The sequence below is a fragment of the Salvelinus sp. IW2-2015 genome, linkage group LG18 (assembly GCF_002910315.2).
Source record: "Salvelinus sp. IW2-2015 linkage group LG18, ASM291031v2, whole genome shotgun sequence".
NCBI lineage: Eukaryota > Metazoa > Chordata > Actinopteri > Salmoniformes > Salmonidae > Salvelinus > Salvelinus sp. IW2-2015.
Window position 1 is genome coordinate 55,337,053 of NC_036858.1, and position 27,628 is coordinate 55,364,680.

The following is a 27,628-nucleotide window of genomic DNA, read 5'->3' on the forward strand; positions in this document are numbered from 1 at the left end:
TGTGTATTTGTCATTAACTTAATGGCAGTTGGTCACCAGGAAGATAGTTTATTTTTCAATAGTTTACTTTCAGCTTGCCTCAAGAAGTTATTGTAAAATTCACAGTAACTTACTGACGCTGATCTCTGTCACGCTCACTGGCCTGATTGTGTAGCAGGAAGGTCAGTTTGCTGCCAACCAAGAGATTGAGGCCAAGTGAGTCCCAAGTGTGCTCACCACAAAGAATGCTTAGTAGTTGTTAACTAATGTTAAGCTATCTTGTAATGAGAAAAGTTCAGTGAAAGTACAATAAGTTACTGGCAGCTAGTTGCAAATAAGTTACGAGCAGTTACTGGCTATTAAGTTACAGTGAATTTTACAATAACTTACTGACAGCTGGTTGCCAGTTCGGTTTGATAAAATTCACATAAACTTCCAGGCAACTAACTTCCATTAAGTTACTCTGAAATGCACATCCTCTTAACAGTCCAGCTCTTTATTGTCACATGCTTTTACAAAGACTGCAATACTGACAATGTTAAAAGAGGTGCTCAACCTTTGACAACATAACCATCAACTACTTAAACCGATACAACACTGCCACTGACAGTTGGCATAAATACAAAAAAAATGTAATAACTTGTTTCATGTACTTTCACTGCAYCCAGTAGCCTGTAATGTACCCAAAAATTACAGTAACTATTTAAAAGAGTAGCATTTCATGGCATAAAGAAAAACATGGTGGAGAGAGAAAGAACAGGATGATTCTTGACAACCATCACAGCAGTAAAGAAGACTGACACAATGATGACACCATTACTTGTATCAAATACACTGTGTTTATTGTTTTGAATGGTATTAAACCATTAAGTACCATTAAGAAGTAATAAACAGCAGTATCTAATGTACATAGGAGTATCTAATGTACATGTTTGTGTTGGTGCCAATGTTGTGTTTGCTTGCACAGAGCTGTCTAGAGAAGGACATCTGCTGCATTGGAAAGGGTGAGGAGCGATAGCGATGGGTGAGAGAAGGATATGTGCGAGGAAAGGTAGGGAATAGGTGAAAGTAGTAAGGTGCATTCAGATAAGTGTATGTTGTTTCACCATGAGGCTTGCCGAAACTATTGGCTTTCATGGGTGTGTACGGTATAAGAACCTCTTAGATCAGTGGTATTCAAACTCTCAGTCGGGACCTTATTTTTCTCCCAATAATATCTCGCGYCTCCACCCCAAATCTAATGACAACACCTTAAAATCTGTAAATTTAGATTTTTACATCAACAAAAAAACTTCAATTAATTACATTTTCATCTCTTATCAAAATGAAGAAACCAATAAATACATTTACTCAATAAAATTGTATTTTTCAAATGATCTTTCTCAAAAACTTTATATTGTATATTGGCCCATACAATAATGTGTAATCTTGATTTTTTGTTACGAAAAACTATATAAAAAACTAAAACATGTTGGCGACCCCACTGCAGTTCCCTTGTCGCGACCCCGACTTTGAATACCACTGTCTTAGATTGTATCAGACCAATCAAATGACTCAGGTCCAACTATCCAAAACCTTATTGGTTATTTCAACGCCTCAGAGTCTTCAGAGAAGGGTATGTAGTTCAAAATAGAGTGGACCATTGAAACAATGCCCCCTTAATCTTGATTGTCAGTTTCATGTGGGATTAACAGAGTAGAGTTTGGGGAAAGTAGAGTTAGACGTAGTACAGCAAAACTAGAATAGGTGTGAGTAGACGTTAGGGGTTCAGATGATGTAGTCAGTTTGTAGCAGGGTGCGAGTAGGTAGGGGTTCAGATGTTGTAGTCAGTTGTAGTAGGGTGTGAGTAGAGTAGGGGTTCAGATGTGTAGTCAGTTGTAGTAGGAGTGTGAGTAGAGTAGGGGTTCAAGTGTGAGTCAGTTGTAGTAGGGTGTGAGTAGAGTAGGGGTTCAGATGCTGTAGTCAGTTGTAGTAGGGTGTGAGTAGAGTAGGGGTTCAGATGTTGTAGTCAGTGTAGTAGGGTGTGAGTAGAGTAGGGTTCAGATGTGTAGTCAGTTGTAGTAGGGTGTGAGTAGAGTAGGGGTTCAGATGTTGTAGTCAGTTGTAGTGGGTGTGAGTAGTAGGGTTCAGATGCTTATAGTTCAGTTGTAGTAGGGTGTGAGTAGAGTAGGGGTTCAGATGTTGTAGTCAGTTGTTAGTAGGGTGTGAGTAGAGTAGGGGTTCAGATGTTGTAGTCAGTTTGTAGTAGGGTGTGAGTAGAGTAGGGGTTCAGATGCTGTAGTCAGTCTGTAGTAGGGTGTGAGTAGAGTAGGGGTTCAGATGTTGTAGTCATTGTAGCTAGGGTGTGAGTAGAGTAGGGTTCAGATGTTTAGTCAGTTGTAGTGGGTGTGAGTAGAGTAGGGGTCAGATGCTGTAGTCAGTTGTAGTAGGGTGTGAGTAGAGTAGGGGTTCAGATGCTGTAGTCAGTTGTAGTAGGGTGTGAGTAGAGTGGGTTCAGATGTTGTAGTTCAGTTGTAGTAGGGTGTGAGTAGAGTAGGGGTTCAGATGTTGTAGTCAGTTGTAGTAGGTGTTGAGTAGAGTAGGTTCTGATGCTTTTAGTCAGTTGTATAGGGTGTGAGTAGAGTAGGGGTTCAGATGTTGTAGTCAGTTGTAGTAGGGTGTGAGATGAGTAGGGGTTCAGATGCTGTAGTCAGTCTTGTAGTTAGGGTGTGAGTAGAGTAGGGCGTTCAGATGTTGATAGTCAGTTGTAGTAGGGTGTTGAGTAGAGTAGGGGTTCAGATGTTGTAGTCAGTTGTAGTAGGGTGTGAGTAGAGTAGGGGTTCAGATGTTGTAGTCAGTTGTAGTAGGGTGTGAGTAGGGGATCAGATGGAGTAGAGTCTGAGCTGCTCCTCCACGTCTCCCTCTGACACCTCCCCAAACGTCTCCTGGTTCTCCTTCAGCAGCTGGAAGATGGCTGCCAGCTGCTCCCGTTGCACCCTGGGAAAAACACACAGGTAAACAAATCTGAGTCTCCACCCTGCTGCTGTCACCTGGTCAATGATAGAGATAGAGCCCACAGGGACAGAGGCAGGTTTAAAAAAATAAACTCTAGTATACACACATGCACAGATGGTTAACGACAAGTGGTTCATGATACAAGTGCAGAACATAGGTCAGCAAAGCTAGATGATGGTACAGCCCAGCCCAACACAGCCAAGTGCAGCATGGAGAAACACAGCCAACACYGAACAGGGAATATGGTGTGAGCAAAATGGCCACTGAACCAATCTCTAAAAACAAAAATATATGACCAGGCGGAGGGTGGTATCATACAATCATACTACATGCCTTGTCTGGATCAAATCTGAAACAAAATAAAATAATTGCATTGTTTGCTCTAAATCAGCAAACCAGCAYGCCAGATACAAAATAATTACCAAATAGAGTTTGGTGAGCGGATTGACATTTATTGGGATGAGTCTTGTCCTGGAGGCAGAATTAAGCGATTTCCGCTAGATGGGCCAGCTGCAAAGTCAAAATTGTCTATATTGTAAAAATMRATGACRGTTTTTAAGGTTAGGCATTAGGGTTAGCAGTGTGGCTAGGATTAGTGTTAAGGTTAAGTTTCATATCAGCTTTTATGACTSTGGCTGTGCCAGCTCTAAAATAAAATAAAAAATGCTCTAGTGACCCCTCTGCAGAGCTGCCTCCAGAACAAGACTCATGACAAAAAACGGCAAACTGCTTTTGGTGATGCAATGCACCACCTCTTGGTCAAATGGGGAATTGTCATATGAGTTGTATCAAATAGGGGAAGTGTCATCTGGTTTGAGGTGATCCCTCAAATGTTATGTCCCAATCAACACCTTACCCACCCCTGAGAAACACCTGATTAATATTTAACACATGGGAACCATGGCAACGTCCTCAGGGGAGCMGGGGGGATGGAGCAGGAAAGAGGAGGGGGGGGGGGGGGGGGGMAWYGGTTGAGGAGCATGAGGTACGGATGAGAGACATGGGGATATGGGACTGGTCCAGTCCTTGAGGGCAGCAGCGTCTGCTGGTCTCTCGAGGAATGCAGTTGAGAGACATCTGGTATAAGCGTGAGGCCAGGGGACTGGATGGTAGGTCACTAGATGGCCATGCTTGAAAAGGCAAGGGGCTTCAGAACTGAAACTTTTAAATACCTTTGCTTTTTGGTGTCAGTTTAGTTTAAGGTTAAAAATCACATCGGAGGTTAGAGTTTAAGCACATCCATCCGTTCTAGCATGGTCAGGCAATGACGACCCTAATGAATTAGCGCAATTCTTATGTTCATACATTACCATGTTTTTACTACAGCCCCTGTCTGTCTGCATGTCTGTCTGTCTGTCCGAGGGACTTACAGAGAGGTAAAGTCAGTGGTGAACTCTACCCTGCAGAAATAGAGAGCAGGACACAGATGTTACAGACAGACACCAGGCCTGGGTCGGTCTCTGAATAGGAGGCCTAGGTTTCTGCTGGAGTAAGATGAAACTGCCCTGGAACACTGATCTAAGGTCAGTTTTGTGTTATCTCCCTCAACTCATGGGGGTGTTTCCTTCTTTCTTTCTTTCTTTCTTTCTTTCTTTCTTTCTTTCTTTCTTTCCTGTTCTTTCTTTCCTGTACCTTGTTTTCAGGGCCCTGGTCCTAAGTCCCCAGTGGTGCCGTGGATAGAAGCAGCTGCTAAGCACAGCCAGCCTCACAAAGACAACACACACTGACACACACTGACGCTTGGAGAGGAGGAGAGGGGCTGTAAGGTAGCAGAGGACYCTGGACAGGAGAGGGTTAAACAGTGGGAAAGACAATTTATAATGGCCATGTCCAAAATCTGTCTTGCGTACTACTTACTAAAACTACATACTGTGTACTAATCGTACTACATACTATTTAGGATGTACTGTTTAGTTAAAATGTATGCAGTAAGTAACAAATATTAACATACTAAGCTCGTCCATACTGAGAAAGTGCCATGTAATGCGCAATTGMTCTTGTTCCACGCCATTCATTTGTTTTGGTAGAGTGTGTCCCCTATTCTGATTATCAGTTGTTGTCAAACACACATGGGTCTGAAAAGACAATTGTATTCTTCAAAAGTGTACAACAGATTCTACTTGATGAAAAGCTGAAATTAGTATGTCATCCTGGCATTTAAAGCATACTAACTTTTGAAAATGTCACATCCTATAAAACGTTCTATATTCGCATACCCAAAAAGCCTACTATTAGAACGCAAGTGTGGGTATTCGGACACGGCCAGTTACTGCTGGTATGCAGTAGCAGTTGAATATGGGGAAAGGGGAGGAGACTAGGAGAGGAAGCCACGTCAGAGTATTGAGATGCAGCCCAGCACTGACCTCTGTTCCTCCTCCAGCTCCTCTTTGGTCATCATCTTCTCCATCTGGCTGGTCCGCAGCATGCCGGGGACGTATTTCATTGGCACTTCCACTTCCTCCATATCTGCTGAGAGAAAAGGCTCTCTTGGTGCTGTTTGAATCCCAGTGGTCATTCACCAGCCCAAGTCCTGGAGAGCTACATGCTGTGCATGCTTTTTTCCCAGCCAATACTAACGCACCTGAGTCTACTGATCAACTGATCACCAAGACCTTGATTAGCTGAAATCAGGGTGTYTTATTGCTAGGCTGAAAAAAAAGCTGGCAAATTGTATATGTCAACAGGACCAAAGTTGGTGGCCATTGCTCTATCCACAGTGATTGAAGCAGTGGCTTACTCACCGTTGCTGTACTCTGGGKTCTCTGTGGCACCCCCTGTCTGTCGGTAGGAGAAAGGGCACAGTAACGACCCCCCCTCAGGGAATTGTAGGTGACCAAAGTCTCTACCTGGAATATCCACTGGCGCTGAGGCAGTGTTTGAGGTCGAGTACCGTTGGCCAGACTGTCAGAGAGGAAGAGAGACAGAAAGTGAGAGGGAGAGGTTGAGAAACATTGGACTAAACCAGCAGTTCCCAAACTAGGGGTCGCGACCCCACGTGGGTTCGCCTGATATGAAAATGGGGTCACAAGAGAATTTCCAAAATCTGGAGACAATAAATAAATAATATATATATATTATTCCCATGGTGAATGGCTAGGCCCGCTACGCTATGAAACCACACACTATTGCAGAGACTTTGATTTTACCGGCTGCAATTGATATGGTGAAAACAATGTGTGGGGAGGCAGAGGCACAGAAACTCACATCAATACCTTTGTCAGATAACACTGCAATAAAGAATATATGCTATTGCTAGCAATCAAGAGGAAACTCTGACTGAACAACTCAAAAACTCCTAATGCTCTCCAAATGGACGTTAGTTGTGAGGGCCCAGATGCCCATACATTGACTTATGTTCGCTATACATGTCAGGGGATGCTATTCACAAGAACATATTCTTCCGTCTCARGATTCCCGAGCATGAAACGGCACAGGGGATGTTCAGTGTGCTGCGTAAATATATTCACGAAAAACAGATTCCATGGGATCGAATGGTGGGCTTTTGCACAGATGGGGCTCCATCTATGGCGGGACAGCGGACAGGCCTCTACACTCTAGTTATGAATGTGTCTCCCTCTGCGAGGGATGGACGCATTGTATGAGAGAAACTGGCGGCAAAAGAGCTGAACATAGAAGTTGGAGATATACTGCAGCAGGTAGCCTAGTGGTTAGAYKGTTGGGCCAGAACCAAAAGGTTGCTGGATCATATCCCCGAGCTGACAAAGTAAAAATCTGTCGTTCTGCCCCTGAACGAGGCTGTTAACCCACTGTTCCCCGGTAGGCCGGGGATTCTTTATAAATAAGAATTTGTTCTTAACTGACTTGCCTCGTTAAATAAAAATGATTTTTTTTTAAAAAGGTAACTTTAATTGTAAACTACATCAAACCGCATCCACTGCGCAAACGCCTGTTTAGGGCCATTCCCCCCAGAAATGTCCGGGAACCTCCAGGTGCCTTGGTGGAAGAGTGGGGTAAAATCTCACAGCAAGAACTGGCAAATCTGGTGCAGTCCATGAGGAGGAGATGCACTGCAGTACTTAATGCAGCTGGTGGCCACACCAGATACTGACTGTTACTTTTGATATTGACCCCCCTTTTTTCACGGACACATTATTCCATTTATGTTAGTCAAATGTCTGTGGAACTTGTTCAGTTCATGTCTCAGTTGTTGAGTCTTGTTATGTTTATACACATATTTACACATGTTAAGTTTGCTGAAAATAAACGCAGTTGACAGTGAGAGGACGTTTATTTTTTTGCTGAGTTTATATGCAGTCCCATGTGAAAGCAGAGTTTCGATGGTTGACACTAAAAAGAGGAGGGTCCCAACTGCTACTATGTTTATTTCTCAGCTGCTCCGTTATAAAACCAGAGAAGCCTACCAGGCTTAAAAACGAAATGTGGGAAAGTGGCCWCCATTCGCTATCAGAGTGTTTATTTTTATTTCTTTATTTCACCTTTATTTCACCAGGTATTTATTTAACCGCCTCTCCTTCCAGTTCTCTGCTGCAAATGACTGGAACGAACTACAAAAACCACTGAAACTTATCTCCCTCACTAGCTTTAATCATCAGCTGTCAGAGCAGCTCACAGATCACTGCACCTGTACATAGCCCATCTGTAAATAGCCCAAACAACTACCTCATCCCCTACTGTATTTATTTATTTATCTTGCTCCTTTGCACCCCAGTATTTCTACTTTGCACATTCATCTACTGCACATCTACCATTCCAGTGTTTAATTTCTATATTTTATTTACTTCGCCACCATGGCCTATTTATTGCKTTAACTCCCTTATCTCACCTCATTTGCACACATTGTATATAGACTTGTTTTTCTACTGTATTATTGACTGTATGTTTGTTTACTCCATGTGTAACTCTGTGTTGTTGTATGTGTCGAACTGCTTTGCTTTATCTTGGCCAGGTCGCAGTTGTAAATGAGAACTTGTTCTCAACTTGCCTACCTGGTTAAAAAAAGGTGAAATAAATAAAAAAAGGTAGGCCAGTTGAGAACATTTACAACTGTGACCTGGCCAAGATAAAGCAAAGCAGTGTGATAAAATCAAACAACACAGAGTTACACATAAACAAATGTACAGTCAATAACACAATGATGTGTCTTTTTTTCCCTGCCCTTGTTCCTGCCCATTTGATAATGGGCCATTCTAAATCAAAACACATTTGACATATTAGTAAAGACAATATTAAATTGAGAATAGTCTCATGGGTGAAAATATGATCACTTGATGAAAGAACACAATGTACAGCCTTAGCTACACAGGAAGGCCAAAAAGATCAACAACCGCCCGAGCCACTGCCTGTTCACCCTGCTTCCATCCAGAAGGCGAGGTCAGTACAGGTGCATCAAAGCTGGGACTGAGAGACTGAAAAACAGCTTCAATCTCAAGGCCATCAGACTGTTAAACAGCCACCACTAACATTGACAGGCTGCTGCAAACATACAGACTCAAATCTCTGGCCACTTTAATAAATTGACTTAATAAAGGTATCACTAGTCACTTTAAATAACGCTACTTTAGTAATGTTTACATATCCTACATTACTCATCTCATATGTATACACTGTACTCTATACCATCTACTGCATCTTGCCTATGCCGCACAGCCATTGCTCATCCATATATTTATATGTACATATTTTTATTCAACCCTTTACATTTGTGTGTATAAGGTAGTTGTTGTGAATTTGTTAAGATTACTTTGTTAGATTACTTGTTAGATATTACTGCATTGTCGGAACTATAAGCACAAGCATTTCGCTACACTCGCATTAACATCTGCTAACCATGTGTATGTGACCAATAAAATTTGATTTGATTTAGCCAAGGAAAAGAGAGCAAGCTTTTTTGCGACTTTTTCAAATAGTCAATAGGCTATAATCTTTGCAGCCCATATATGTTTATATTTTTAAGACATTCTAAGGTTTGTATAATTCAAATTTGACAAATAACTCTTCATCTAGTGTATAGGACCTGTTTCAAATTATCTCTTTTACACTCAACAGAGCCACTTCATTTGCATACTTTTTTATTCTCAGGAATAAAATAAAATATCCTTTTTATTTTATTCAGCTAAGTTCAATTATATTATTCTTACTATGAAATCTGCTATTTCAGCCACACCTGTTGCMGACAGATGTATAAAATCAAGCACACCGCCATGCAATCTCCATAGACAAACATTGGCAGTAGAACGGCCTTACTAAAGAACTTATTGACTTTCAACATGGCACTGTCATATAAAATAATTGGCACGGAACTTATAAGAATATCTTGTCTGCTAAATGAACTGGKCTACAGCCTATGCCATGGCGCATAGCCAGATAACATACAGTAGGCCAACTTGTGTTCGGTTCTTCTGAAATATATTTTCTTCATATCATAATGTTTCTTCAGACCTGCCTAAAATATCACTGCTCAAAAAAATAAAGGGAACACTTAAACAACACAATGTAACTCCAAGTCAATCACACTTCTGTGAAATCAAACTGTCCACTTAGGAAGCAACACTGATTGACAATAAATTTCACATGCTGTTGTGCAAATGGAATAGACAAAAGGTGGAAATTATAGGCAATTAGCAAGACACCCCCAATAAAGGAGTGATTCTGCAGGTGGTGACCACAGACCACTTCTCAGTTCCTATGCTTCCTGGCTGATGTTTTGTCTCACTTTTGAATGCTGGCGATGCTCTCACTCTAATGGTAGCATGGACGGAGTCTACAACCCACACAAGTGGCTCAGGTAGTGCAGCTCATACAGGATGGCACATCAATGCGAGCTGTGGCAAGAAGGTTTGCTGTGTCTGTCAGCGTAGTGTCTAGAGCATGGAGGCGCTACCAGGAGACAGGCCAGTACATCAGGAGATGTGGAGGAGGCCATAGGAGGGCAACAACCCAGCAGCAGGACCGCTACCTCCGCCTTTGTGCAAGGAGTAGCACTGCCAGAGCCCTGCAAAATGATCTCCAGCAGGCCACAAATGTGCATAACGATGCACATTTGATTTCACAGAAGTGTGATTGACTTGGAGTTACATTGTGTTGTTTAAGTGTTCCCTTTATTTTTTTGAGCAGTGTATAATGGATTTATTGTGATAGTGTATATTAAATGGATTTATTATACTTTTCTAAAGCTGCATTAAGTAACGTTCTGGGTGACCTGACAAAATTCACATAGAAATGTAAAGTTATAGATCTGCAAGTCTAAAAAGCGGTAGAACTATTCTATGTGCACTATTTCTATACTTCCTGTTTTTAAGTTTTGTTTAACAGCTGAAAATACAATATTTTTGGTCATTGAAAATATGTTTCACAGCGGTTTAGATGATTCTCTACAATATACTTGCTTGTTTTGTCACATAATCTGAAATTAGGTAAACTATTAGAATTTTAGCAACCAGAAAATGGCTGAGCGATTTCTGCATAGTGTATCTTTAAATGTAAATGTTCCAAAGGCACTTGTATAGGGCTTGTACACATGGAGGCCTGAGATGCTAAACATGTTTATATTAATCAGTAGCGATTTTAGCATGTAAATCTTGGTGGGGCAAATCCAACTAATTTTTTTAGATGCATGCCAGCAAAGCCACTACACAACATAACATTAAACAATGCATGAATTGCACTATAACGGTGACAAACGATGCCCACAAACTGTTAGGGCCTACATGAAGCTGTCCCGACAGCGGAGCTTTCTTTTCTACACCTGGAGTGAATCCTTACCACCGCTACACCTGGCTATCAGRGGAGCCTCATCTGGCAGCGGAAAAGTTCATTCAGCCTCATTTACTGCCTTTTTAAAATCCATAGCTAATATGGCTGACTTGCTTAAACAAATAGCCTACTGTTTTTACTGACTCCTTGTGTGTTTGTGTAACAAACAAAAAAAATGCATTCACTTTCAATAATAACGAATGTAAACTGTCATGGTCAAAACATGTTGATACAACAGTAATAAAGCACTGCTCTGCTTTTTAACAACACTATCAACAAGGCAGGTCCTACAGACCCTAGTTTTGTTACACCTGTACTACTATTCAYTCGTGTGGTCAGGTGCCACAAAGAGGAACCTTGGGAAAAAAGAACATCCCTTAAATGTACATGGAGAGCTAACATTAATCATAWGCATGTAAATCTCTCATGGCTCAAAGTGGAAGAGAGATTGACTTCATCACTACTTGTTTTTGTAAGAAYTGTTGACATGCTGAAGTGTTGACATCTCTTCACAATGCCCAAGCCCAGAACAGACTATGGGAGGTACACAGTACCACATAGAGTCATGGCTACATGGAACTCTATTCCACATCAGGTAACTGATGCAAGCAGTAGAATCAGATAAAGAAATATATAAAACTACACCTTACGGAACAGCGGGGAGTGTGAAGAGACACACACACAGGCACAGAATCACATACACATGATAAGACATTCTACACACACGTACACATGGATTTTGTATTGTAGATATGTGATAGAGTAGTGGCCTGAGGGAAGACACGTAATGTGTAAAAAGTGTTTTTAAATGTAATGTCATGTAATATTTTTAATTGTATATAACTGCCTTAATGTTGCTGGACCCCAGGAAGAGTAGCTGCTGCTTTGGCAGGAACTAATGGGGATCCTTAATAAATACAAAAATACAAATGTGCACCACAAAGTCTGAACAGTATAGGCTAAGTTCTGAAGGGAAGAGGGACCAAATTCTTACATGCTGACCAGACCGGACACGTCGCGTGCGCGAGCGTCGCAAAATAAATTTAGAAATCCATGTTATTCAATTATTGCACCCACACTGCTCGCACGCGCCAACGAGAGTCTGCGACGCCGCCAAAGGGGCTAAAATAGAAATCGTTCCTATTTCTGACGCAGATCCGCGCTGAAAGTCATCTCCTCATTGGTTTATAGAAGCAGGTATCCACGTGCCATCTCCTCATTGGTTATACCCACGTGGGTGATTGAAAGACGAACTTTGTTGCCGTTTGTTGTGGTAAAACAATGAAAGTTTAGATGCGATCACCATATAAGTTCAAAGATGAAAAGCCTGGAAGGAGGAGAGAGGACTAGAAACGATTCGGTTGGCCGTTTTATGTGTGGATTAATTTCGGAGTAGAGGTCCTTGTGCATTTCAGGTAAAAACAACAACTCAATGTTTATATCCCAGGACAAATTAGCTAGCAACAGCAAGCTAGCTAAATAGGACCAATTAACGTTAGCTAGCAAGTGCAAGCTAACTAGCTAAATTGCCATACATGTGTAATGCTTTTCGACCTGTCCCCAAATTAATGTCATTGGTTCAGAGTTTGTTTTGATATATTAACCTGCGTGTCGTGATCGCGTTTGGTGGGGGGGGGCAAAATAAATTATGCACAATAGCACACGATGGCGCACCATGGCGCAGGCGCGCAGACGGTTTGGGTTCCGTGTTAGGGTGAGACACAATGGGCTACTAACAGCTTACTACACAACATACATTTAGTATTACTGTTTTAGCTACAGTATACATACCGTGCAATTGGAAAGTATTGCGACCCCTTGACTTTTCCACATTTTGTTACGTTATAGCCTTATTCAAAAATTGATTACATATTTTTTCCCCTCATAAATCTACACACTACCCCATAATGACAAAGCAAAAAAAAAATTTGTAGAAATTTTGGCAAATTTATTCTATATAAAAAACAAGAAATACCTTATTTTACATAAGTATCAGACCCTTTGCTATGAGACTCGAAATTGAGCTCAGGTGCATCCTGCTTCCATTGATAATCCTTGAGATGTTTCTACAACTTGATTGAAGTACACCTGTGGTAAATTCAATTGGATTGGACATGATTTGGAAATGCACACACCTGTCTATATAAGGTACCACAGTTGACAGTTCAGAGCAAAAATCAACAAAGGTCGAAGGAGACAGGATTGTTCTCCGAGACAAGATTGATCTGGGGAAGGGTACCAATTTTTCTTTTGCAGCATTGAAGGTCCCGAAGAACACAGTGGTCTCCATCATTTTTAAATGGAAAAAGTTTGGAACCATAAAGACAGGTGACCAAGAACCCGAATGGTCACTCTGACAGAGCTCCAGAGTTCCTCTGTGGAGATAGGAGAACCTTCCAGAGGACAACCATCTATACAGCACTCCACCAATCAGGCCTTATGGCAGAGTGGCCAGACAGATGCCACTCCTCAGTAAAAGGTACATGACAGCCCGTTTGGAGTTTCCCAAAAGGACCTCAAGGACTCTCAGACCAAAGAGAACAAGATTCTCTGGTCTGATGAAACCAAGATTGAGCTCTTTGGCCTGAATGCCAAGCATTACGTCTGGAGGAAAGCCTGGCACCATCCTTACGGTGAAGCATGGTGGTGGCAGAATATGCTGTGGGGATGTTTTTCAGCGGCAGGGACTGAGAACCTAGTCAGGATCAAGAGAAAGATGAACGGAGAAAAGTACAGAGAGATCCTTGATGAAAACCTGCTCCAGAGAGCTCAGGACCTCAGCCGTTTTACGGTCTCCTAACCAATTGTGCTATTATGTGTTTCTTTTGCGATATTTGTAAATTATTTTGTACATAATGTTTCTGCAACCATATCTTACGGCAGAAAAGAGCTTCTGGATATCAGGACAGCGATCACTCACCTCGGATTAGACAAAGATTTGTTCAACAACAACAGCAGCACAAAGCAGGACTCACACGATATTCTCCAAACACCCAGCAGGCAGACATCCCAATTATTCGCATAAGGAAGCGACGCAGAGGAAGTAGAGCGGATGCCTCGTCCGGATCCGGAGAAGGCGAGTTAGGAAAGCTGCCGTTACCGTCAATATTACTCGCCAAACGTGCAATCATTGGACAATAAACTAGACGAGGTACGATCACGAATATCCTACCAACGGGACATCAAAAACTGTAATATCCTATGTTTCACGGAATCGTGGCTGAATGACGACATGGATATTCAGCTAGCGGGATATACGCTGCACCGGCAGGATAGAACAGCACACTCCAGTAAGACGGGGGGGGGGGGCGGTCTGTGCATATTTGTAAACAACAGCTGGTGCACGAAATCTAAGGAAGTCTCTAGATTTTGCTCGCCTGAAGTAGAAGTATATTGTGATAATTGGCAGGCCACACTACTTGCCTAGAGAGTTCTCAGCTATACTTTTCGTGGCATGTTTATTTACCACCACAAACAGATGCTGGCACTAAGACCACACTCAGTCAGCTGTATAAGGAAATAAGCAAACAGGAAACCACTCACTCAGAGGCGGTGCTCCTAGTGGCCGGAGACTTTAATGCAGGAAACTTAAATCAGTTCTACCAAATTTCCATCAACATGTTAAATGTGCAACCAGAAGGATTCTTTTTTTTTTAGATCACCTGTACTCCACACACAGAGACGCGTACAAAGCTCTCCCTCGCCCTCCATTGGTAAATCCGACCACAACTCTATCTTCCTGATTCCTGCTTACAAGCAAAAATGAAAGCAGGAAGTACCAGTGACTCGGTCCATAAAAAAGTGGTCAGATGAAGCAGATGCTAAACTACAGGACTGTTTTGCTATCACAGACTGAACATGTTCGGAGTTCTTCCGATGACATTGAGGAATACACCACATCAGTCACGTGGCTTTATCAATAAGTGCATTGAGGACATCGTCCCCACAGTGACTGTACGTACATACCCCAACCAGAAAGCCATGGATTACAGGCAACATTTGTACTGAGCTAAAGGGTAGAGCTGCCGCTTTCAAGGTGCGGGACTCTAACCCGGAAGCTTACAAGAAATCCCGCTATGCCCTGCGACGAACCATCAAACAGGGCAAAGGCCAATACAGGGCTAAGATTGAAATCATACTACACCGGCTCCGATGCTCGTCGGATGTGGCAGGGCTTGCAAAACTATTACAGACTACAAAGGGAAGCACAGCCGCGAGCTGCCCAGTGACACGAGCCTACCAGTACGAGCTAACATTCTATGCTCGCTTCGAGGCAAGCAACACTGAGGCCTGCATGAGAGCATCAGCTGTTCCGGACGACTGTGTGATCACGCTCTCCGTAGCCGATGTGAGTAAGACGTTTAAACAGGTCAACTACACAAGGCTGGGGGCCAGACAGATTACCAGGACGTGGGCTCCGGGCATGTGCTGACCAACTGGCAGGTGTCTTCACTGACATTTTCAACATGTTCCTGATTGAGTCTTTAATACCAACATGCTTCAAGCAGACCACCATAGTCCCTGTGCCCAGAACACAAAGGCAACCTGTCTAAATGACTACAGAGCCCGTAGCACTCACGTCTGTAGCCATGAATGCTTTGAAAGGCTGGTAATGGCTCACCACAACCACCATTTATCCAGAAAAACCGTAAACCCACTCCAATTTGCATACCGCCCAAACAGTTTCACAGATGATGCAATCTCTAATTGCACTCCACACTGCCGTTTCCCACCTGGACAAAAGGAACACCTATGTGAAGAATGCATTCATTGACTAGAGCTCAGCATTCAACACCATAGTACCTCTCAAAGCTCATCACTAAGCTAAGGAACCTGGGACTAAAACACCTCACTCTGCAACTGGATCCTGGACTTCCTGGACGGGCGCCCCACGGTGGTGAGGGTAGGTAGCAACACATCTGCCACACTGATCCTCAACACTGGGGCTCCACAGGGGTGGCGTGCTCAGTCCCCTCCTGTACTCCCTGTTCACCACGCTGCATGGCCAGGCACGAGTCCAACACCATCATTAAGTTTGCAGACAACACAACAGTGTAGGCCTGATCACCGACAAACGACGAGACAGCCTATAGGAGGAGAGTCAGAGACCTGGCCGGGTGGTGCCAGAATAACAACCTATCCCTCAACGTAACCAAGACTAAGAGATGATTGTGGACTATAGGAAAAGGAGAAACCAGCACGTCCCCATTCTCATCGACGGGGCTGTAGTGGAGCAGGTTGAGAGCTTCAAATTCCTTGGTTCCACATCACCAAACAACTAGAATGGTCCAAAACACACCAAGACAGTCGTGAAGAGGGCACCACAAGGCCTATTCCCCCTCAGGAAACTAAAAAGATTTGGCATGGGTCTGAGATCCCCAAAAGGTTCTAACAGCTGCAACATCGAGAGCATCCTGACCGGTTGCATCACTGCCTGGTACGGCAATTGCTCGTCCTCTGACCGCAAGGCACTTCAGAGGGTAGTGCGTACGGCCCAATACATCACTGGGCAAAAGCTGCCTGCCATCCAGGACCTCTAAACCAGGCGGTGTCAGAGAAGGCCCTAAAAATTGTCAAGACCCCAGCCACCCCAGTCATAGACTGTTCTCTCTACTACCGCATGGCAAGCGGTACCGGAGTGGAAGTCTAGAGGACAAAAAGGCTTCTCAACAGTTTTTACCCCCAGCCATAAGAGTTCTGAACAGGTAACCAATGGTTACCCGGACTATTTACATTGTGTGCCCCCCCAACCCCTCTTTTACGCTGCTGCTACTCTCTGTTTATCTTATATGCATAGTCACTTTAACCATACATCCAGTGTACATACTAGCTCAATTGGCCCGACCAACCAGTGCTCCCGCACAGTTGGCTAACGGCTAATCTGCAATTGTGTCCCACCCCTGCCAACCCCTCCCTTTACGCTACTGCTACTCTCTGTTTCATCATATGATGCATAGTCACTTTAACCATACCTACATGTCCTATACACCCTCAATAAGCCTGGACTAACCGTTGTCTGTATATACCTTGCTACTCTTATATTTTCAAAATGATTTTTACTGTTGTTTTTATTTCTTTTACTTACCTACACACACACACACACAACCTTTTTTTCGCAACTACTGGTTAGAGCCTGTAAGTAAGCATTTCACTGTAAGGTCTACTACACCTGTTGTATTCGGCGCACCGTGAAAAAATACACTCTTTGATTGATTTGGGGCGAAGGTTCATCTTCCAATAGAGACAACGACCGCTTATACACAGCCAGGACAATGCAAGAGTGGCTTCTCTGAAGTGGCCCAGACAGAGCCCAAACTTGAACCTGACAAAGACATCTCTGGAGAGACCTGAAATAGCGTGTCATGCAGCGACCCTCCCCGTCCAACCTGACAGAAGATTGAGAGGATCTGCAGAGAAGAATGGGGAAACTCCCCAAACACAGGTGTGCTGAGCTTGTAGCGGTCCTACCAAAAAGACTTGAGGCTGTAAATCGCTGCCAAGGTTGCTTCAACAAAGTAACATGAAGTAAAGGTCTGAATACACTGTGATATAATTCCGTTTTTATTTTTAATACATTTGCAAAAATATATAAACCTGTCATTGCCTGTCATTATGGGGTATTGTGTTAGATTGATGAGGGGGAAAACAAACATTTAATCAATTTTAGAAGAAGCTGTAACGTAACAAAATGTGAAAAAGTCAAGCGTGTCCATTACGAAAAAAGATGCATTCAGAGTGCCAGTATATACTGCATCAAATACTGGCGTCCAAAATAACTTTTTTTACTGCAGTAATTTTCAGTTGTAAATCCAGCTAGAGTGCAGTAATATGCAGTCAACTGGCAGTACAATGCAGTTATTCTGCATTTACTGTGTCCAAAATACCAGTTGACTGGCAGTTAACTTGCATTTTAAGCAGTTGAAAAATGGCAATCTTTTTTTGTAAGGGGTCTTGGAATAACTTGACAAAACGTATGTATTTAAATCCAAATTCAGCCATATTAAGCTATGGTAAAAAAAAATGCAAGTAAATGCAGGCTGAATAACTGTTTCGCTGCCTCTAAGAGCGAGGGTTGTCAAAGTCAAATGGACGGTAGAGCCAAATAAAAAATTTAGCTTACAAGGCCGAGGGCCGGACTGTTCGAATGTTCATATGAAAAAAATTTTAAATGACGGGCATATAGTCTAGTGAACCTAATATTGAACTACTGAAAACCTACGGCAATGGTGTTTCTGCTCAACTCACATTTAAAAAAGAGTTGCCTTTTTCTGGCAAACTTCGTCACAAACTTTAATCATTGGCAGTTTTTTGATGAAATCCCTCCGTAAATGGCCGGGCTGAATTTAGCATCTTCTATCTGGCCAAAATAAAACTGGCCCTTGACCAAGCAGCCTGGCCTGTATTGGGCTTTTTTGAACAGAGCGTCGAGATTTGAGGCTCGTTTTAATTCCTCTGCCTTTTGTAAGCTATTGTTCCATGTCCATATTCTTGTTTTTGTCCGCGTGTTTCGTTTCATAATGTCGTCTCAGATTATACTCTTTCAGTACCGAGCCACACACTTTCTCCACACAGAAGAACACACAGGTTTTTCCAGCTACCTCCGTGAACATATACTCCGACTCCCCACCTTGTTTGAACCCCCGGTTCTCAGTGTCCACCTTCCGTTTTGCCATCTTTTGATGGGTATCTGAAAGTTAAATTTTACTGTGATGCTGACGACTGCGTGCCAATAAATATGAAATGAAGCAGCCTACTGCTCGCTGAGTCACCGTTGCATTGTGGGAAATGTAGTATTGGGTGCGTGTAAAAGATCTGCGGGCTGCCGCTGCCCTGCGGTCTGCGGGCCGGTTCCTAATAATAAATCAAGATCAGTCCCAGGGGCCGCTAAAAAACCCTTCTCAGCGGGCCGGATGTGGCCCGCGGGCCTGACTCGACACCCCTGCTCTAGAGGCTCCGCTGATAGCAAGGTGTAGCCAGTGTAATAATTCACTCCATAGTGCTTAAAGGAAAGTGCCGCTGTCGGGACAGCTTTATGTAGGCCCTAACAGTTTGTGGGCACCGTTATAGTGTAATTAATGTATTGTTTAGTGTTATGTAGTGGTTTCCTGGCATGTGTTTGCCCCAGCAATATTTACATGCTAAAATCGCCACGGGTCACAAGTATGCTCACTCTCCACTGATAGGATTAACTGTAAAGCACCTACTAAGTGAGAAGCTTGCAACGTGTTGGTCACCCTATTTATCCTGTCCTGTGTGTTTTGGAGKTGCTTGGGTGAAGCTTTTCTAAAGCATTAGCTATGGGGCGTGTCACTGCGATCAAAGTACTTTTTGTCTACTGTCTGGGAGCTACAGTGGACATGGTTGTCGGTAGGCTAATATTACAGTAACAAAGCCAACGGGATGTGATATTTCATTTATTTATTTTTTACATTTGCAAAAATTTCTAAAAAACTGTTTTGGCTTTGTCATTATGGGGTGTTGTATGTTCATTGATGGGGGGGGGTGGGAAATGTATTAATCAATTTTAGAATAAGGCTGTAATGTAACAAAATGTGGAAAAAGTCAAGGGGTCTGAATACTTTCCGAAGGCACTGTATATCCCCGGTATATTACATCATTTATGMAGCAGRATACAAGGAGTAGGCCTTTTTTTGGACTCATCGTTGTTGTGCTGAGCTCACTTGAACAGGAAAGTGTTCAGGAAGGTTGTCCTTGTGGGCAAACTTTGTCATCAAAATCTGGCATTCTCTGGATTTATGGTGCTGGGAACTCAGGAAAAAACYAGGTTGAATCATGACGTCAGTGATCTTCAGATCGGAAAGTCGGAGCTCTAGAAAGAGACCTGAGTTCCTGACTTGGAACTCCGAGTTGGATGACCGTTCAAAACGTATTTTCCCAGTATGAGCTCGTTTTTTATGCGAGTTCCCAGTTGTCTTGAAAGCACCAAAGTCAAAGATATCCCAGTTTTGAGTTCTCAGTTGTTATGAACCCGGCTGAAATCATGCTGAATGTATTCATTCTGGCCATGGTGTTACGTGTGAATGTTTATCCTTTTAAGGTTGGAAAAGATACCCTTTCAGACAGATGTTTTAAATCCTTAAACCCAGACTTGGACCATACACCCTCTCCACCAAATACTGATTGCTTTGCATCGGTTAGCCACTGATTCCTTCCAAACCACTTATTGTTGAATTTGTGATTTCTGACTTGTTTTGTAACGTTTATGTCCAATGGCCGATGAGCACCGATACGTTTTATCTATACAGAACAAAAATATAAACGCAACATGTAAAGTGTTGGTCCCATGTTTCATAASCTAAAATAAAAGATCCCAGAAATGTTCCATATGCACAAAAAGCTTATTTCTCTCAAATTGTGTGCACAAATTTGTTTACATCCCTGTTAGTGAGCATTTCTCATTGGCCAAGATAATCCATCCACCTCACAGGTGTGGCATATCAAGAAGCTGATTAAATAGCATGATCATTACACAGGTGCACCTTGTGCTGGGGACATAAAAGGCCACTCTGAAATGTACAGTTTTGTCACATAACACAATGCTACAGATGTATCAAGGATTGCAATTGGCATAGTGACTGCAGGAATGTCCAACAGAGCTMTTGCCAGATAATTTAATGTTAATTTCACAACCACAGACCACGTGTAACCACGCGAGCCCAGGACCTCCACATCCGGCTTCTTCACCTACGGGATGGTCTGAGACCAGCCACCCGGACAGCTGATGAAACTAAGGAGTATTAAAGCCCTTTTGTGGGGAAAAACTATTTCTGATTGGCTGGGCCTGGCTCCCCAGTCWTGTGAAATCCATAGATTAGGGCCTAATGAATTTATTTTAATWGACTGATTTCCTTATATGAACTGTAACTTAGTAAAATCATTGAAATTGTTGCATGTTGCGTTTATATATTTTTTTATCAGTATATCATTTATCTTTATATGACAAGGATTGAAAGGTATTTGCCAGTAGATTGTCAACGTGATTCATGATGATGACTGCTTGTCTAGCTAGCTAGCTTGCTAAGATTTTTTAAGTATGATGTTGACATGATCAGTCTAATCAAAGCTACAGTAGATATAACGTGATTTGATGTCATTTTATCTGTGGTCAATGACCTTGTGCCTTCTTGGGCGGGCACTTCTAATGTAAATCTATGGCAGCACCCAAGGCGTGAATATGTACAGTATATAAATATAAATATGTACTGTATTTTGCTAAACAGGTACGGCTCAAAACAGGTGGGGCTCGTCCCAACCRGCCCTGAATGACGGGTCGCCACTGATGTTTAATTAGTCTTTTTTATTATTGAATATTAAAACATACAATCTACTTGCAGTGAAGCCGCTCAACATTTACATTACATTCAGTCATCTAACAGACTCCCATCCAGAGCGACCCACAGAAGCAACCAGGGTCAACGCCTTGCCCAAGGGCACGTCGACAGATCTCCCACAAGGTCAAAATGGGGACCGAACCAGCGACCTATCAGCCACCGGCCCAAGTTCCCCCCTCAAGCCACCGTCCCCCAATGCACCAACAACCAACAAAATTAACAAAAGAGAAAAAGGAGAAAAACAATGCAAAAACAAAAGACATCAAGGACAACAAAAAATCATAACAGCAAGGCCAACTGAATACGTTTCAGTGCACGTATGGCACTATTTACATGTGTGTATGTGTGCACATTTGAATGTGAGTGTGTGTATATGCATGTGTACACGTGTACAAACACCTGCGCGGCATCCGCCTCAGGCAAACAGGCATTAGATGTAACAACGTTGCCCCTCAGTGTCATTCAAACTTACTTTTTTTATTTGACTTTACTTTTGACTTTTAACTTTGACAGTCATTCTATCCCCCACCTAGRAACTCCACTCCCACTTGTCTCCAATTCCACTTCCCAACCCTCAGCTTCCCTCAACCCATCCCACATATCTCTGCTGGCCACCCTCTTCGGATTTCTATGCGCCATATATCTTCCAACTACGCTGTGATGTTTAACATACAATTTGAATCTATCTAATCGAATTGAATCGACAGATTGTGAGTTGAAGATAAATACTTTTGCTAAGATTATTAGTATATTAGTAATTGACTGACCCGGTCTCTCCAGYTCTCCCAACAATGCATTTCTAGGGTCAATTTTAGATTATTGTAGTGCTTTTCAGCCATTCCTGAATTTGAGACCAGAAACAGGCTACCACAGGGCAATACCAAAACAAATGCTCTAAATCTGCAGAGCTCTGATGATTGTATGCACCAAATATTCAACATTTTGTTGGTGGCAAGAATTCTATACAATAATTTTAGCTGAAAGGCACAAAGTCTTGAATCTTGCGTAATTTTATATATCAACTCATACACCCAGTACCATGGAATTGGTACATCAAAAATCTATTTTTATTCCTCAGCAAGTTTTGATTGTTTATATTTGGCAGATAGACCAATTCCCTACCTCCTCCSYCTGCCACCTGCCTCCTCCATTTTTGTAGTAATTCTGTAATCAATTGGTTGTAATCTTGGATTGAGCCGACCTTCCCATACAATTCTGATAACTCCATGAAAGACATAACTCTACCATTCCAATTTACATCATAATTTMAAAACAAAATACCCTTTTCAAACATCTTTTCCATAAATACAGGTATTTTATCAACCAGTACATTTGAGTTCAACCATAATATTTGTTATAATATTTGTTCTATCTTTTCAGGGGGATGAAATTGAAATTGTAAACAGCTCTGCAATGCTTGTTCGAAAAAGAGAGACACTTTGAAAAACGTTTAATCTTCAATTAATTGAAAATGAGACATGGCAATCTGCACAGAGYCAAAAAGGCKATTTTTAAACAATGGATGAGCTTTTCTTAGTAATCTACTTGAGAAKCATTTAGGTTTCAAGTAAAACTTTTGTGTAAGTGAAGCTTTRATAGAGAGGTATAGTGCTTTTATATTTAATCATCTCAACCCGCTTTATCTGGTTTAGCATCCCAGATAGAACAAAATATTTTTTGCTCGTATGATTTGAAAAACAYGTCAGGAGTAGGCTAAGTAAGTGAGTWAACTGAGATATGACTAAGGAGTTCATCAGTGTAATTTTTCCATAAATAGAGACGTATTTACCTCTCCATGGTTGCAGGYTCTTGTCTATTAATATTCGTTTTCTATTGAAATTTATTGTGGAGAGCTCATTTCTATCTTTTATGATATGAATAACAAGTGTGTCTATTTCACCGTCTGCCCATTCTTTAGGTAAACTGCAAGGTAATGTAAAAGTTGTATTTTATAAAGATCCAATACGTAATATTGTACACTTATCATAATTAGGTTTTAGTCCAGAGTCCAGAAAAGTTATATAGATCTTCAATGAGACATTGCAAGGATCTAGCTTATATGACCAATATGAAAATGTGTGCACTCACTACTGTAAGTCACTCTAGATAAGAACATCTGCTAAATCACTCAAATTAATGGTCAATTATCACAAGACCAGCAGCTATTTGCATGACAATAATCGGCTTGACAAAATGTCATGACTGCCCTAGTCTCATCTACTCCTCACTCCCCTCCCCCATTTCGTTACCTCTCTCTTGGCAGGCTGCTGACCTGGCACTTGACTCTCCCCATGTGTCACCTTTACAATCACACAGGCTTAGGTAGTCTCCCTCCCTCTGTGCTGGGGTGCAGTATGTCACACATCTTACCTCTCTCCAAGGTGCTGAAACCCCAGTGTTTCACACCTTTATGGTTTCTTCTCAGTATCTATGGTGATGGTTCATCCAGAGCCATACTGGACTGCCACCCACTGTGCACTTCAGCAAATAATTGAGGCATGCTTGTAGACTAGGTTACTTGCGGCATAGACATGACTCAGTTAGAGGTGATTTACTCTACCATAGAAATGTGACATTTGTGATGTATTGGCCAAGGCTCTTGTAGCCTATCCGTGTGAGAATGTGTGCGTTTGAGTGGTAAGGCGAAAGCAAACGACTGTAGATAAAAGTTGAGGGGTGAAGTCAATGGAGGTGCATCTGCGACAGCKAAAAGTCAGACACTAATGTGGTTTTCTTTATAATGCCAAATTACACATGGCACCAACCACCATACACTGAAATTGTACAATCTGAGAGAGAGCCTCAAAAATCATATTTATTTGCATATAGGCTATCCACTGTAAAGCCTACATGAWSTTGGTTCCTGTTTCAGTCATGTCTTTGGTCACATCCGTGTGGGTCAAACAAAAACACCCTAATGATTGATTGACAATAGAGCCTCCCACTATGCAGGTGATGGCTGGAAGGTGAAGTTGGCGAAGAGCAACTGCAGAAATTTGCAGTCAAAACATCATGACCTTTGATCACGATTTATGTAAAGTTTATGCAGTCAACATGTCGGCACAAGTCGTACTATTTTTAACATAARGCAACACACTTTTGAAGGTGTTGACCAACCGATGGTCACCGACTTGACAATAGTGATCCTCTCGAACGCGCCCATTGTCAATGGCCGTGTTCAAGAGAATTAAAACCGTAAGGTATCATGGGTAAATTGTGAATGACTGATCTACAAYTAATAATGAGTTATTTATGATGCAAGGTTCTTTGTAGATCAGTCAGTCGACAGTCGCCTGCACTGTCAGCTGCAATTGCGAACAAGCCGATTGAGTTGGCTGTGTAGCAAACAGTGTCAATATATTGGTCCAGAAAGCTGCATATAATGGGCATTACCTGCAATACCTACCTGACCAAGGAGAGAAGTAGTGTATTCTGTTGAGGGAAACTGTACTTTAWACAATTGTAATGTGTTGTTGTCTCACCTAGCTATCTTAACCCCATACTCAGTAACATAATCTGATTACTTTTCCCTTAAGAGGCGCAAACTAGCGATTTTKGTCATGAATCTTTTTCTGGAGGCAGTTCTGCAGAGTGGCCAGTAGCTGGCACAGCCACAAAATCAGGTTATTTTATTATTTTGTTGTCATGGAGGACTGATTGAGCTCATTGCGTCGAGTTGAAAAATGAATGCTGTTTTTGGAATGGCATGCATTGAGCACTACCGAAAAGTGCTATTTGCATATGAACAATTAATGCATGCGCAGCATTTGCTATAGGCCCATTGTTAACTTTTTTGTTTGTGACACTTTGATATCTCGATAATTTGCAGCTGTGGAAGTATATCAAAGGTGCGCGAGTTTGCGCATATGCAGTTAAGCCTATGGACTTTGTGGGGGGTGGGGAATCAGTACGAATTAGATTGAGTAATAAAAGCCCTACTCGTGGACTTCTTGAATTAACACGTTTTTGGAGCACTACAACACGGTTCAGTTCAGAAGAGAGGAACTCCCTTAAACTTTTATTCCATAGTTTGGGATCCGGACTGCGTTTGATGCAAGAGCGCATTGTTCCACTGGTCGCAAAAACAATGATTGAAAGGTAGATTCATCTTCTTCAATTCAACCATTATTGGGTTAAAATACACATTTGTGAACAGCCATCCACAACAACCACAATCGGTAAGGCGCAAATAGTTAAATGAGAGAACAGCAGTGTGATTCCCATCAATGTGCTATGTAGATATCAATAATAATTATATCCGTATCGCCCGTAGTCTACACCACTGCTGTCGTCTTTACGTCCAAGTGTTTATTCAAATTTGATCATCTTTGGATGCCGACAGCAATCGCACCATTGGAAGACAGACTGTAGCCTACAAAAACCCATACCTGTTCTTTTCCCACGATCCATCAAATTTATTTGGTATCACTAACCAGGTCTCCATCCAACCTTTTTATGAGAGTAAAGTCCTTTTCGGATAAAACATGTCATGAAAGAAACAGAAAATTGTAAGCTAAACGTTCCAAAAATGTCGACAAATAAATGTGTAACATGGTGCGTTCTTTTTCGTGTCGCGGTAAATGAATTATGGGCCGTAAAATGTCCAATAAATATTATTCTGGAAAATGTCCCACTACAACTCGGGAAAGCATACAGTTTATTAGAGCTACAGATTAAATAACTTCAAGGGTGGTGAACGTGCCAGGTGATGAGTTGATGCTCCTTTCCAATAAATATCAACGGGTCTTATCTTGGTGACATGATCATCTATGCTTGGCTGCCTTTTGACAAATAAAAATAATCTTGCTATTTGTCCATAATAATCTCATGTTGGTAGTCTATCCGCACTATTTATGATGTATGTAGCTGTTGGCTAGAGCACACCTGCCAATACCAGAGTAGACACACTCGCTATAACCATTTTTTTGTTGTTGTGAGTAAACCATCAGTAATGTTGAAATGTGATGAAACACATTTAATTTGTATTTTTTTATAGGTACATGGGAATTTAACCGCAAAATCTATTTGTAAAATGTGGACTACGTCATCACGCACAGACTTTTATCCACAAGTCAATTTGATGGAAACACATCTCTGGTGAGAAAATTAGCATATTGTTTTTATGCCGATTTMTATTTTTTATACTTGCATGAAAATCTGTTGCCAATGGAATAAATATCGAGGATCTTATTCTGGTGACATGATCATCGATGTTTGGCTGCCGTTTGACAAATAAAAATAATCTCGCTCCTGTTAATAATAATCTCATGTGTAGACTATACCTGCACACCCTAGCCTGCACTGTGCCTGCACAGTAGGCACATTTTCTTTTAAAGCAACCGTTTTTGTGACAACTATAGGAAGAGTTGAAAATGGGATGGAAACATATTGAATTTGAGATTTTTATTCGATACATAAACTTAAACTTAAAAAGTCAAATTTGTGCACACTGTCATCAAGCACAGATTTTTATCAGCAAAAGTATATTTGGTGAAAACACCACTGGTTGGAAAATGCACATTTTCTTATGTGGATTCTAGAGTATTTCCATTAAAATCTGTCACCACTTGGATAGAAACCTAGCTATTCAGAAAAGTGTCATTTTTTCCCGCAAACATCCCTTCTGAATTGAAAAGTAATCCTAGAAGTAATGTTTTCAAAAATATGTAATCGGATTAAATGTCATGTAACGGATTACATCTAGTTTTTTTGTAATCCGCTACTCCCCAAACCTGATGAAAAATATTAGGCATATACACTACTCATACTGCACATTATATTAGCCTACCATAATGCCAGATTTCACCTTTTTCTCGTGAGCAGCATGGGTCCTAACTTCTGCAGCGGGCAGCCCCTCCTCCTCAACTGTCCTTCTGTCCGCTGCCACCGGATCCATTATTTTTCCGACAGATCGACATTCACTGTCCTCCTCCGATTTGTCCGTTAAGGTTAGCCCTGCTGCTGTCCSCTGTTTCTCCGTAAGATTTACCGACGGTCCTGATTTAGCTAATCCCGTTTTCACCACCTCTCTCCCGGACTGCGCCAAAGATCCCTCCCCTGAGTGATACGCTTTGGATGCAGCAGTGCCAGAGGACGAGACAGTCGAAGTATCGTTAGTACTGAACAATGTTGTCACCAGAATAATAGCGAACAGCGTGAAAAGAATAGCAGGCAATATAAAACTTAATTCCATTGTTGCAGACTGAAAGCGAGTCGACTTTTCGAGCCAGCAAAATATGACCCGTTTGTCCTTTTGTCTTCTATTTTTGTCTGTTCTAAAACATGTAGGCTCTACAGCCTATACCTGAGAAATACCGTTAACCCCCTCTCCCTGGTATCCTCACTCCTGCGATTGTCAGTCGATTTGCCTACCCTGCATCCCGTTGGCTTTGTTGCTGTAATATTAGCCTACCGACAACCGTGTCCACTGTAGCTCCGAGACAGTGGGAGAAAAAATGTACTGTACTTTGATCGCCTTGACACGCCTCGAAACGAAACGTAATTTAAGGCCACGCCTCCATAGCTAATGCTTTAGGAAAGCTTCACCCAAGCAGCACAAAARACACAGG

General features: G+C 42.0%; 1 protein-coding gene and 1 long non-coding RNA gene across 7 annotated transcripts; one reads left to right on the forward strand and one right to left on the reverse strand.

Moving 5' to 3' along the window:
• The first annotated feature begins 1,739 nt into the window (after positions 1–1,739).
• LOC139029167 (uncharacterized) lies at positions 1,740–2,810 on the forward strand. 4 transcript variants are annotated; one of them, XR_011481454.1, is made up of 8 exons: positions 1,740–1,784; positions 1,920–2,000; positions 2,044–2,089; positions 2,275–2,337; positions 2,380–2,440; positions 2,486–2,545; positions 2,590–2,671; positions 2,724–2,810. It is a non-coding gene; the product is annotated as an uncharacterized lncRNA (long non-coding RNA). The 4 variants fall into 4 exon arrangements; XR_011481453.1 differs by lacking the exon at positions 1,740–1,784 and having other exon boundaries at positions 1,894–2,000; XR_011481456.1 differs by lacking the exons at positions 1,740–1,784; positions 2,044–2,089; positions 2,380–2,440 and having other exon boundaries at positions 1,894–1,990; positions 2,218–2,306.
• On the reverse strand, positions 2,746–27,527 carry LOC111978707 (uncharacterized). Of its 3 annotated transcripts, XR_002879205.2 has the most exons (5): positions 26,848–27,527; positions 5,715–5,874; positions 5,337–5,439; positions 4,284–4,373; positions 2,868–2,955 (listed from the first exon to the last, which is right to left on the reverse strand). XR_002879205.2 is itself a non-coding variant. In XM_024008921.2 (4 exons), the coding sequence occupies exons 1-4, from the start codon at positions 27,250–27,252 to the stop codon at positions 2,841–2,843; spliced, it is 783 nt and encodes a 260-aa protein (XP_023864689.1). In that variant the 5' UTR covers positions 27,253–27,526; the 3' UTR covers positions 2,746–2,840. The 3 variants fall into 3 exon arrangements, 2 of the variants coding, with proteins under 2 accessions (XP_023864689.1, XP_023864690.1); XM_024008921.2 differs by lacking the exon at positions 4,284–4,373 and having other exon boundaries at positions 2,746–2,955; positions 26,848–27,526; XM_024008922.2 differs by lacking the exon at positions 4,284–4,373 and having other exon boundaries at positions 2,746–2,955; positions 26,866–27,525.
• Between the last annotated feature and the right edge of the window lie 101 nt (positions 27,528–27,628).